Genomic DNA, 13,718 nt, shown 5'->3' with positions numbered 1-13,718 from the left:
ACAAAACAAAAATAAGCAATTAGTCAAGGATTTGGAGAAGTTGGAACGCTTGTGCACTTTTGGTGAGAATGTAAAACAGTGCAACCACTCTGGGAAAGCTAGTATGGAGGTTCCTCAAAAAGTCAGAAGAAAAATCACCATATGATCTAGTAATTCCACTTCTGGATATATACCCAAAATAATTGAAATCAAGAACTCAAGCAGTGCCTGACCAGGTGGTGGCGCAGTGGATAAAGTGTTGACTTGGGAACAAACACCCAAGTTCGAAACCCTGAGGTTGCCGGCTTGTACGTGGGATCATAGACAAGACCCCATGGTCGCTGGCTTGAGCCTAAAGGTGGCTGGCTTGAAGCCCAAGGACATTGGCTTGAGCCCAAAGTCGCTGGCTTAAGCCCAAGGTCGCTGGCTCGAGCAAGGGGTCACTCGATCTGCTGTTGCCCCCTAGTCAAGGCACATATGAGAAGGCGGTCAGTGAACAACTAAGGTACCTCAGTGAAGAACTGATGCTTCTTATCTCTCTCCCTTCCTGTCTGTCTGTCCCTCTCTTTGTTTCTTTCTGTCTCTGTCACAAAAGAAGAAAGAACTCAAGCAGATATACCCATGTTCATAACAGCATTATTCACAATTGCCAAAATGAAGAAGCAACCCAAGAGCCCACGGACAAATTAATGGATAAACAAAATGTGTATATAAATATAATGGAATATTATTCAATATTAAAAAGGAAGGAAATTCTGACATATGCTACAACATGGATGAACCTTGAAGGCATTATGTTAAATGAAATAAACCAGTCACAAAAGGACAAATACTCTATGATTCCATTTATGTGAGATACCTAGAGAAGTCAAATTCATGAATGATGGTTGCCGGGACGTGGAGAAAGGAAGGACTGCATTATTTTTTAATGTGTATAATTTCAGGTTTTTTTCCCCCCGAATGTATTTTTTAATTAATTAATTAATTAATTAATTTACAGAGACAGAGAGAAAGTCAGAGAGAGGGATAGACAGCAACGGAAAGATGAGAAGCATTAATCATTAGTTTTTCATTGCATATTGCGACATCATAGTTGCTCATTGATTGCTTTCTTATATGTGCCCTGACAGTGGGCCTTCAGCAGAGCGAGTAACCCCTTGCTTGAGCCAGCGACCTTGGGTCCAAGCTGGTGAGCCTTGCTCAAACCCAAGGAGCTTGCGCTCAAGCTGGCGACCTCGGGGTCTCGAACCCGGGTCTTCCACATCCCTGTCCGACGCTCTATCCACTGCACCACCACCTGGTCAGGCTATTTCAGTTTTTGAAGAGGAAAAATGCCCTGGAGATGGATGATGGTTGCACAACAGTGTGAATGTACTTAGTGCCACTGAACTGTATCCCTAAAAATGGATAAAGTGGGAAATTTTGTGTTATGTATATTTTACCAGAATTTTTAAAAAGTAACTTCAGAAGAGTGGCCCCCTTCTAACATGACATAACATCTGTGTGTTCTTATTTATTCCTCTGGGAACAATGTTTCTGACAGAAAGCATGTTTCTGTAATGTATAATTTTGACTCTTTAGATAAAACTTTTTTACTGTAATTAGTACAGACTGTCACAAGATGTCACTCTTTAGCTGAGAAACTATTCCAATTTGATTCAGTAGCTGATAACAATAAGTAACATCAGAGCAACTAACAAAAGCCTATAACTACTCCTCAGTGCTTTGCTCATACAAAAATAGTTTTCTGGGAAAGAGGTGTTCATCTTTGAAGTGTATTAAGAATCTACTCTTGGCCCTGGCCCAAAAGCTCAGTTGGTTAGAGCATCGTCGCCATGTGGGTGCCAAGGTTGCAGAATAGCAGTCAGGGCACATACAAGAATCAACAAATGAATGCATAGATGAGTGGAACAACAAGTCAAATCTCTCTCTCTCTCTCTCTCTCTCTCTCTTTCCCCCTCCCTAAAATCAACTAAAAATAATTTTTAAAAAGAAGCTACTCTTGTCTGTGAAACATGAATATTTTTTAACTTTATTGGTTCAATTGCTTTTCATTATAAATCAAATTGGTGAAATTAAGATACAACTAACTTTGAAACTGATTGTAGAAATACAAAGCTAAAATGTAAAAATCATTAACCACTGAAAGTCAGGTGGATGCGGCTTTATCACTCAATGGTGTGTGCCCTTGGGAAGGTCATTTCATCTCTCTGATTTCACCAAAGTGGTAAAACAAATAAACAAAAACTCTCTTTCTTAAGTCAATATACACTACTGTATATGTAATATATGCTAATACATACTTAAGACATTCTTGTAATTTAAAGTATTTTGTTTTTATAGTAATTAAAGTATAATTGTTCAATTACACCAGCAATGGGAGTTCAGTAATAAAAAACACTGCCTGCAAAAAGACATTAGGATTTCTTGACATCTTGGGGGACTATTTTAATAAAATACTCACATGTGTAAAACAATTATAGTAAAAAGTATAAAGTCTTAAATTTGTAAAAAATCACATTTACTACTGAGAATATTTTTTTAAAGATGGTGGAATATCGATGTATATTTTAGCTTTGCTAAATATAAAAATTTCAAGATTCATGAACATGTCAATTCTTAAAGATAGATGAATCTGAATTGGTAATATTACCTTGCAACTTTAATCCAAATAAATAATTTTTTTAAACTTCTATTTTGGTAAGAAGTTTATAATTGATTTATTTTACTTATAAATAATCAAAAGCCTAAATTTCCATCCCTGCTGAACTGCTGGACACTATGGCATATTAATAAACTAGAACATATTTTATTAGTAGTAACAGTTATTAGGATTAAATTATTGGGATAAGAAAGACTTGAAAATGATGAGTGAAAACACAGAACTCAGTATGATATAAAAAACAAGAGGTTAAATAATGCTAGGTTTAGAATGTTTTAATTTTATTTTGTTTAAGTGTTAAAACTTAGATCTTTCTATTTCACTTTTCTGCTCAGATAATTATCTAAAAGAATTACTAAAATTCGCAAGATTATTTTAAACATTGGAAACTAAATACAAAATTTTAATTCCATGTTACAAGTGCCACTTCTATCACACATCCGTGTGTGTGTGTGTGTGTGTGTGTGTGTGTGTGTTGTGGCAGTGGGAAATCTCTTAGTGTGAAAGAAGTCTGGGAGGGGCATATAGCGGGTAGGCCTCTTCTATCCCATTTATAACAAGTTCATTCACTGGGAGCTTGTAAAACTGCAGTCCTTCTCTTTATCCTAATAAGGCTCCGCCACTCGCCACCTCTGCTAGAAGTCGGTAAGCTTCTGAGGAATAATCTGAAATGATTTGGCGGATAGTTTATTGGAGGGTGGAGAAGGGAGGCGGTGAGGTGGTAATTATCAGGCATTACTTCGCTTTCCTGCTTGCACTGGGTTTAAAAATCGATTTAAAAAACAGTAAGCGATTTTCTCCCAGGAGAACTTTTCAGTAGGGCGGCAGCGGCGGCGGCGGCGGCGGCTGCTGCTGCTGCTGCTACCGCCGCCCACTGGAAACCAGAGTCCCGAGAGTCTGGGAAGAGGGATGCGCAGGTACACGTGCTGGCGCCGAGGACTGCGCGGGCTTCAGTTTGTAGCAGTCTCTGCCTCTGTCCCCAGGTCGGAGGGATGCTGCTGTCCAGGCCCTGCTACCACTGAAGCACCCAGGGATCCCGGAAGAGCAGACCTAAGCCATGAGTCCCTTGAGGCTGAGAGTGTCGCTCTCGCTGCTGCTTCTGGGTGGCTGCTTCATCGCGGCCGCCGGGAGGGACGAGGGGGCGACAGGCAGCGCCGCAGCGCCGGCTCGCGGTACCGCGGGCGGCTCTTCCGGCCGCTTCCTCAGTCCCGAGCGCCACGCGTGCAGCTGGCAGCTACTGCTGCCCGCCCCAGGGCCAGCAGTGGGCAGCGAGCTGTCACTGCGCTGCCAGGGCCCGGGCGGCGAGCGCCAGCAGTGCGCCTACCGCGGGGAGCCGGAGCGCTGCGCCGCCTACGCCGCCCGCCGCTCGCACTATTGGAAGCAGGTGCTGGGCAGCCTGCGCAAGAAGAGGCGGCCCTGCCAGGACCCCGCGCCGCTCAAAGCCCGTCTGTGCGCCAGCAAGAAGGCCCGCGGCGCGGAGCTGCGCCTGGTGCCCCGCGCCTCCCCCCTAGCCGGCCCCACTGCGACCAGCTTCCCCAGGGGTCTCCAACCCCGATCCAGGGGCCGTGGGCGGCCCCGGGAGCCTCTGATCGACCCGGCCGCAAGGGTCCCGTCGTCCCCGAGCGCGCGCCCCAAAGGAAAGCCCTCTGAGAAAAAGACTAAAGGGGACAAGAGGAAGGCGGCCTCGAACCCAGACAAGGAGCGACCCCTGGGGACAAGGTCGGATCCCGACGGGCTGGACGAGAACGTGAAGCTCACGGAAACCTACTGTGCTGAGAAATGGCACTCTTTCTGCAACTTCTTCGTTAGTTTCTGGAATGGCTGAGGTTGCAGGCCTGGGGAGGCCCGTAGGGGGCGGAGGAAGCGGTGCTCAGATAGGTAGGGAAGTGAAGGGCGCCTTAGGCCGAGAGATGCAGGATAGAGAGTGGGGAGGAGTCCAGGTTCTAGAATGGAGGTGGGGATGGGGTGGGGCTTGGGGTGAGAGTGGAAAGGGGTATGGAGAATCTCTGAGACAGCGGAGAGGTTAAAATTTTTGAGGAGTCTCGACACTAGCATTAAGACCAAAAGAAATAGTGGAAACAGAAGTAGACATACCTTAAATGTGTAAAAACTGTAGACTGAGGAGAGAGATGGGTGCAGAGAGAGGCTGGAAAAAAAAAAAGGTGTGTGGGGGGGTGATGACAAAATTGATGTGAATCTCATGAGGGAAGCTGATACAATGTGTACTATTCAGCACATTTATATTAAAATATAATCACGAACAATTGATAGCCTGAGCCAATTTGAACTGTATAGTGTCTTTTCACCTAATCAGCCAAAAAGATTACTAACTTTTTTGTTTTCTTCTGAATTACTATTAACTTGGGTGCTGCTTGGTCATAGATGACCTCTACACAGATAGAAGCCATTCATTAGTCAAAGTTGACTCTAATGAAAAGATTTTCAGAATGTTTGCCCTTGAATTATAAGTGCTACTTTTAAACAAAGTAATGCCTCATGTTCTGAAACTTTCTCATTAATCTTCTAAATTCAGATGTGAACTGTAGAAGTTGAGTGCTCCAATAGGTTTTTAAAAGTAAATTTTCATAGTTGAAATCATTTTTTTAAACAGTTAAAATGTAAGTATATATTTCAGAGTCATTTGGACCATTTTGAAAGTTGTATTTGTTTTATGTAATTGTTAACATATTTCATTTTAAATAAGATGTAATAAGGGACTTTGCACATGTTAGGTGCTCAATAAAAACTGTATGGATAGATTTAAAGAACTGGCAGGGCAATGGAAATTCTGACAGCATCTGATCTAGTTCTGAGTATACCTTGAACTAAGTTGCTAAATGCATTTTGAAATTTTGGGAAAGGCAAGAAAGAAGAAGTCAGCATACGTCGAGAGTCACAAACTGGCAAACCCTGGACCCTACCATTATTCTATTTGGCCTGCATGTAGTTGGTTCACTTTCATTTTTCCTCTCTTCTTCCCTCCACTCTCAAGTTAGATTTGTGGCCAGTATTTAAAAATTAGATAATTTCATAGAAAAATCCAGATTTCTCAGTTGTCTTGAAAAAAAAAATCAGATCTAGTAACATGGGACCTGCCTTCTCACATTGCAACGATTGGCTGAGCATGAATGTTGACTGCCCCTTTAGATGCGACATGTTTTCTGGAGTTCTCCACTGCTCCTAAACATGTTACCAATTGACTTAGTTCTTTCATATTACAGGTCTGAGCTCATGAGACATTTAAGTCACTGGCCAATATAAGGTTTTTACCTTTTTGCTGACCATTTGTCCTCACTTCCTCCCCTTTAAAATCATGGTGAATGCAACAATCTTACAGATACTGAACATCTCTTGAACTTTTCCTCTTTGACAAGCCTCTAGGAAATGTAAATAAATTTTTTTTTTTTGTATTTTTCTGAAGCTGGAAATGGGGAGGCAGTCAGACAGACTCCCGCATGCGCCTGACCGACCAGGATCCACCCGGCATGCCCACCAGGTGGCGATGCTCTGCCCATCCGGGGCGTCGCTCTGTTGTGACCAGAGCCATTCTAGTTCCTGAGGCAGAGGCCACGGAGCCATCCCCAGCGCCCGGGCCATCTTTGCTCCAATGGAGCCTTGGCTGCGGGAGGGGAAAAGAGAGACAGGGAGGAAGGAGAAGGGGAGGGGTGAAGAAGCAGATGGGTGCTTCTCCTGTGTGCCCTGGCCGGGAATCGAACCCGGGACTTCTGCACGCCAGGCTGACACTCTACCACTGAGCCAACCGGCCAGGGCTAATAAACTATCTTTTACTGATTCTGTACATTCTTGTATTCATCCAATGGGCAAATACATTCAGATTGCACACAGTTTCAGGCCAAGTTTATGAGGGTACATTTGAGTAACACTGACCATTAGATAAAATTCATCTTGGCCAAAGAAAGGAAGCTCAGAGCAGCTGGAGACTACTCCCTGAAGATAGGGACCAATGTATACTTTCTACAAAAAAGAATGGCAAAGTTTTGGTGTCATCAGAAAAGGGTATTATAAACAAAACAGCACTGTCTAGAATTATTGTTTTACCTCTCCATATAAGACAACTGCCAATTCCTTCCTGTGTGCTCTTTGGCCATTTGATGAACTTATTTCTGTAGAAGAGGGAAAGGCCAAACTCTATAGGCAAAGTAGTTGTGTAGGTTGCTACTTCATTGCTCCTTTATTCTTTAAGAAGAGAACAGGACTCTGTCTCAGGAACAGAATACAGACTAAGAGAGGCCAATTACTTGCAGTGGAAGGAAAATGGATAGACCCTACCATCAGCATCCAGAATAATCTTGGTTAAGTCCCAGTGTCTCCAACATATACATCAGGGGTCGGGAACCTATGGCTCGCGAGCCAGATGTGGCTCTTTTGATGGCTGCATTTGGCTCGCAGACAAATCTTTAATTAAAAAAATAATAATAGGCCCCGGCCGGTTGGCTCAGTGGTAGAGCGTCGGCCTGGCGTGCAGGAGTCCCGGGTTCGATTCCCGGCCAGGGCACACAGGAGAAGTGCCCATTTGCTTCTCCACCCCTCCCCCTCTCCTTCCTCTCTGTCTCTCTCTTCCCCTCCCGCAGCCAAGGCTCCATTGGAGCAAAGATGGCCCGGGCGCTGAGGATGGCTCTGTGGCCTCTGCCTCAGGCACTAGAGTGGCTCTGGTTGCAACAAAGCAATGCCCCTGGTGGGCAGAGCGTCGCCCCCTGGTGGGCGTGCTGGGTGGATCCCGGTGGGGTGCATGCGGGAGTCTGTCTGACTGCCTCCCCGTTTCCAGCTTCAGAAAATTAAAAAAAAACAAAAACAAACAAACAAACAAAAATAATAATATGCCTGACCAGGCGGTGGTGCAGTGGATAGAGCGACGGACTGGGACGTGGAGGACCCAGGTTCGAGACCTCAGAATCTCTGGCTTGAGCACAGGTTCATCTGGTTTGAGCAAGGTTCACCAGCTTGAGCCCAAGGTCGTTGAGCAAGGGGTTACTTGGTCTGCTGTAGTCCCTGGTCAAGGCACATATGAGAAATCAATCAATGAACAACTAAGGAACCGCAATGAAGAATTGATGTCTCCCATCTCTCTCCCTTCCTGTCTGTCTGTCCCTCTCTCTGACTATCTCTGCCACAAAAAATAATAATAATAATAACGTTAAAAATATAAAACATTCTAATGTATTACAATCCATTCATTTCCTACCGCTCATGTTCATGGTTGCGAGTGGCTGGAGCTAATCACAGCTGTCCTCCGGGACAACACCAAATTTTTATTGGATAATGCTTAACATACACAGGTCGTTGTATGGCTCTCACAGAATTACATTTTAAAATATGTGGCGTTCATGGCTCTCTTAGCCAAAAAGTTTCCCGACCCCTGATATACATTGAGGGAAGTTGGGCTTGGTTAAATCTGAGGTCCCTAAAGGCTCATTACTAACATTCTAGAAATGTTTACATAGTTTTTTCATAGAGATGGTAACATGTGAAAATCAACAAGTGTTATCTGTATTACTACATGTTATAACCCCAGAAAGCTCATGGAGTTAGAGAAGACCTAGAGAAAGACAACCAGAATGACCAGGGAAATAGAGAAGGTTCCTGTATCTGGAGCATCTAAAACAAGGGTCCCCAAACTACGGCCCGCGGGCTGCATGCGGCCCCCTGAGGCCATTTATCCAGCCCCCGCCGGAAGGGGCGCCTCTTTCATTGGTGGTCAGTGAGAGGAGCATAGTTTCCACTGAAATACTGGTCAGTTTGTTGATTTAAATTTACTTGTTCTTTATTTTAAATATTGTATTTGTTCCCGTTTTGTTTTTTTACTTTAAAATAAGATATGTGCAGTATGCATAGGAATTTGTTCATAGTTGTTTTTTTTATAGTCCGGCCCTCCAACGGTCTGAGGGACAGTGAACTGGCCCCCTGTTTAAAAAGTTTGGGGACCCCTGATCTAAAAGATTTAGAAGGTTAGTCTAGAAAGAGAAACCCGCAGGAAGGAGAAGACAGGATCAAAATCTCTAATGAGAATGATGTAAATGGGAAGTATGGGAATTTTCTCTCATTAGGAGAGAAGGGAAAGTTGCTTGGCACACCTGGGTTAACAGAGCGGGATCAGCAGGGGCATCAGCTGTAGCAAAGCATCTGTAGCTCAGTCTAGGAAAGAGAATTTATTAAAAGTGTCAGACCATCTTGTTCTGGTTGTACTTCCCAAGTTATTTAGCACAGAGCTGATGGGAAAAGTGGAATTACACCTATGCATTCCCTACCCAGTTTGCTTCATCTCAACTAGGCAAAATCTTTCCAACTTTCGAAGTCTCTCTGTTTCAGTTTGTTCTATACACCATCAATGACATGACTCAGCTTACAATTTTTACTTTTTTTTTTTTTTTTAGTGAAACAGATAGAAAGAGAGAGAGAGATGAGAAGCATCATCTTATAGTTGTGGCACTTTAGTTGTTCATAGATTGCTTCTCAGATGTGCCTTGACCAGGGGGCTCCAGCCAAGCCAGTGACCCCCTGCTCAAGCCAGTGGCCATGGGGTCATTTCATGTACAAGCCGGCGACTCCATGCTCAAGCTGCTGCACCCCCACTCAAGCTGGTGAGCCCACGTGATCTGGGGATTTCAAACCTGGGTCCTCAGCATCCCAGGTTGACTCTCTATCCACTGTGCCTCCACTTGGTCAGGTCAGCTTAAGATTTTTTAAAAAAAGATTTTATTTTTGGTTTTACAGAGAGAGGAAGTGTTAACTCATAGTTGCTTCACATTAGTTGTTCATTGCTCGCTTGTTTTATGTGCCTTGACTGGATAAGCTCAGTGGTTTTGAACCAGCAACTGCAGCATTCCAGGTTGATACTTTATCCACTGCACCACCACAAGTCAGGCCAGCTTACAATTTTAAACAGGGCAGGATCAGAAACAGCGCTGTGGGAAGCTATATTGGAGTCTGGGGCAAAAGGAAAATCAGTAATAATAATCCCGTCTTCATTTCAAAATTTGACATTTTATTTATCATGGGTTGCTTTGCATTAATTTTGATTTTAAAATCCTGCATTAACGTCCTGGCCTGGTAGCTCAGTTGGTTAGAGCATCATCTCGATATGCCAAGGTTGCAAGTTTGATCCCCAGTCAGAGCACACAGAAAAATCAACCAATGAATGCGTAAATAAGTGGAACAACTAATAGATGTTTCTCTTTCTCTTTCTCTCCCCTTCTTCTCTCTCTAAAATCAATCAATAAAATAAATAAAAATATTGCATTAAAATATTTATCTTGATTGCTGAGTTTGTTGGTACTCTTTTTTTTTTTTTTTTTTTGTATTTTTCTGAAGCTGGAAACGGGGAGAGACAGTCAGACAGACTCACACATGCGCCCGACCGGGATTCACCCGCCACGCCCACTAGGGGGCGGCGCTCTGCCCACCAGGGGGCGATGCTCTGCCCCTCCGGGGCATCGCTCTGTTGCGACCAGAGCCACTCTAGCGCCTGGGGCAGAGGCCAAGGAGCCATCCCCAGCGCCCGGGCCATCTTTGCTCCAATGGAGCCTCAGCTGCGGAAGGAGAGGGGGAGGGGTGGAGAAGCAGATGGGCGCCTCTCCTGTGTGCCCTGGCCGGGAATCGAACCCGGGACTTCTGCACGCCAGGCCGACGCTCTACCACTGAGACAACCAGCCAGGGCCTGTTGGTACTCTTATATTTTACACCCTAGGCAAGATCCTCACTCTTCTTACTTGCCTTTTTAAAGTCCTGGCCATAGGAGACAGTTCTGTGATGTGGGCAAGCACTGGTTTAGTCCCCAGACATGGCTGGCTTGAATGTTAGTTCTGCCTACCATTTACTCTAGGCATGAAGAAAAAATATTTAATATGCTACTGAAGGGTCGAAGAAACAAGCACTCTCAGACACCATTGGTAGAAGTGTAAATTTGTATGTTTCAGGCTTAGAAACATACCTCTGGTTTCTTAATTATTCTTTGTAGTAAATGGCCAGTTATGACCCCCAAATCCAATCTCCCTTTCTTCTTGGGTGCATGCCGCCCAGTCAGAAACAGTTTCCAGACTTCATTGGAGATAGGTATGATCAAATGACTAAATTTTTGCTAGTGAAGTGTGCAGCTTCAACATCAATATATATTTCCCCGTCTGGGAGGTGGAACCTAAATGTGCTAGTAAGTTAATTTTAACCATGGAGAAGAATACAGTACCCAAGGGTGGCAGAGCAACGAGACGGAAGGGATCTGGGCCCCTGAACAACCTCATGGAAAACTAACTGCCTCATCGTTCTACACAGGCCAAACTTTTCCATTAGAGGAAAATAAAATGTATAGTCAATCTTCGTTATTCATGGATTCTGTGTCTGTGAATTCTCCTACTCACTAAAATTTGTCACCCCAGAATCAATCCTTATGGCACTTTTTTCAGTCGTTTGGGACATGTGCACGCACAGAGTGGTGAAAAATTTGAGTGGTCCGACAAGCACGTTCCCAGCTGAGGTCTAACAAGGAAGTGCTCTCCCTTCTCGTTTCAGCTTTTAGACTGCAAACAAACTGCCTTTTTGTAGTGTATATAATGTCATGTTCTGTTGAATTTTTGTTCTTTGTTGGTGATTTCACTATATGGCTCCCAAATATACTGCAGAAGTACTGTCAAGTGTTCCCAAGCGCAGAAGATCTGTGATGTATCCTAGAGAGAAAATACATATGTTAGCTAAGCTTTCTTTGTTCAGGCGTGAGTTAGAATGCTATTGGCCGTGAGTTCACTGTTAATGAATCAGCAGTATAGATTAAATAAGGTGTCTCAAGATCAGTTGATGGGTATGTTGTGGCCAGAGGTTTGCAGAAACCTCATCCAGTATTACCCCATGACCAATGGTTCAGTGTTTTCTAATTCTGTGCTCACACTGACTTTATAGAACATAACTATTCACACCAAATTATAGAACATAACTACTACAAATAACAAGAATTGACTGTATTTTTTTATTTAATCACTTGTAGTCTGAGATTAATCTATACTTTAATACAAGATTCCAGAGCAGTTTATATTAGTTGAAAACAGTGCATTTATTGATCCTAAGGTGTACATTGTATCATCATTTTTCCTATAGGAAACACAAGACTCACCCAGAAGGAGGTAACAGAAAAGTTCAGCTATTTGTGTGTGTGTGTGTGACAGAGACAGAGAGAGGGACAGACAGGAAGGGAGAGAGATGAGAAGCAAGCATCAATTCTTCGTTGCGGCACCTTAGTTGTTCATTGATTGCTTTCTCATATATGCCTTGATGGGGGGGGGGGGTGCTATAGCAGACCTAATGACCCCTGTTCAATCCAGCGACCTTGGGCTCAAGCTGGTAAGATTTGCTCAAATCAGATGAGCCCGCGCTCAAGTTGGTGAACACGGGGTTTAGAACCTGGGTCCTCTGCGTCCCAGTCCAACGCTCTATCCACTACGCCACCGCCTGGTCAGGAGAGTTCAGCTATTTTTAACAGACTCATAGATGCAGAGAACAGACTGATGGTTGCTCAGGGAGGGGGTTTAGGGGTTGGGTGAAAAAAGTGAAAGGATTAAGAAGTACAAATTGGTAGTTGCAAAATAGTCATGGGGATGTAAAGTAATAGCATAGGAAATATAGTCAATAATATTGTAATAAATATGTGTGGTGCCTGGTGAGTACTGGAAATAGAAAGGGGGTCACTCTGTAAAATATATGATTGTCTAACCACTACGCTGTACACCTGAAACCAATACAAAATAATATTGAATATCAACTGTAATTGAAAAATAAAATTTAAAAAATAAGTGAACAAAAAAGTTTGGGTTTTTTATTTTTGTTTGTTTGTTTTTTTGGTGGGCCATTAGCTTTAATTCTAGCTTGCACCTGGCAGGCAAGTAAAAACACACACTGGGCTCCAAAACCCACTCACATTCAATGCTCACAAAGCTACTGACTTATCTGAGTTTTCTAGAATCAAAGGTTTCTAGCTCACCAGACTTATTCACCTCTGTTCCCCATCTCCTTCCTTCTCCCTGCACAAACTCTGCACAAACTGGCTTCTCACTCAACTCTCCGCCATCTTGGCTACTTCTCCTGGCCTCTTCCACGTGGCCTTTCTCTGCTCTCTGCTCTCTAATGCTAATCTCAGGAACCAAGAGCCACAAAAAAAGTTTTAAAAAATGGAATAAGGGGACTGTCCTGGGTTAAAGAGTGTCCTCTAGAGATTCATGTCTTTCCCAGAACCTGTCAATTCAGAATTGACAGAAATAGAGACATATTAAACACCATTCTCTGTCTCCTGTCCAGAGGAGGAAATATGTGTATCAAGCGAAGACTATATTAACAATGCAGCCCAACTGATATTTATAACCAAGTATATGTATATACATACTCAACTGATCTGTTGTGGACTGGACCAGACATTAAGTTTGTGGCCCATAGCATGAAAATGACACTTGTAATCAGTTTCAGTGCTGCTCAGTTTCAGTCAGACTACAGCGTATTTCCCATTCTAGAGCAAAGAGAACTGTGGAAACTTAGAAGAGTTGCCCTAGGAGAGTCACAAAAACGATATCTTTGAGGAAAGGTATAACAAAGTGAGTCTTCTAAGAATTAGATGGCAAGACTTAGATGGCAATGCCTGCCTGTGAGTGATAAAAAGGAAGAGTGCAGAATAGATGGGGAGAGTCTCCGAGTCCTGTGCAGGGAGAGTGGGAGGAAGGAGGGTTAGATAGAAAGAGACTTAACTCTGCACAGCTCTGATGAAACCTTAGCCAAGCCAGCAGGAAGCCCCAGCACAGAGATAGAAGGAATCCCACATTGGACAGAAATTGCCTGGCTCTAGCTCCCTTGAAGGCACAGTCATTGGCTGAAGGTGGCCCAGGAAGAACATGTTCTTGGTGTGAACACTGTGCTGGATTCTGAAGGCGCTGCTGCTAGACACTGTTAGCTAATTACACTGCTCATGATAGGCTCTCCCTTACAGGGAGATTGGAGCAGTGCACCGCTATGGCTGCTACAAAAGTTTTTTGTTTGTTTGTTTGTTTTTAGGTGAGAGGAGGGGAGATAGTGAGGCAGACTCCCACAT

The 13,718-nt window shown here is 43.7% G+C and overlaps 1 protein-coding gene across 1 annotated transcript; it reads left to right on the top strand.

Annotated features, from left to right (window-relative positions):
* The first annotated feature begins 3,698 nt into the window (after positions 1–3,698).
* Positions 3,699–4,476, top strand: FGFBP3 (fibroblast growth factor binding protein 3). Its single transcript, XM_066240109.1, has one exon. It carries the CDS (start codon positions 3,699–3,701, stop codon positions 4,464–4,466), a length of 768 nt encoding a protein of 255 aa, XP_066096206.1. The 3' UTR covers positions 4,467–4,476.
* The last annotated feature ends 9,242 nt before the right edge of the window (positions 4,477–13,718 follow it).

Source organism: Saccopteryx bilineata, chromosome 7, assembly GCF_036850765.1.
Source record: "Saccopteryx bilineata isolate mSacBil1 chromosome 7, mSacBil1_pri_phased_curated, whole genome shotgun sequence".
Taxonomy (NCBI): Eukaryota; Metazoa; Chordata; class Mammalia; order Chiroptera; family Emballonuridae; genus Saccopteryx; species Saccopteryx bilineata.
The sequence above is the reverse complement of the archived record's forward strand: the minus strand, read 5'-3'. Positions and strand labels throughout refer to the sequence as shown.

Bases quoted from the DNA above. Each gene is read 5' to 3' on its own strand.
- FGFBP3 (XM_066240109.1), top strand. From the start codon at position 3,699: ATGAGTCCCTTGAGGCTGAGAGTGTCGCTCTCGCTGCTGCTTCTGGGT.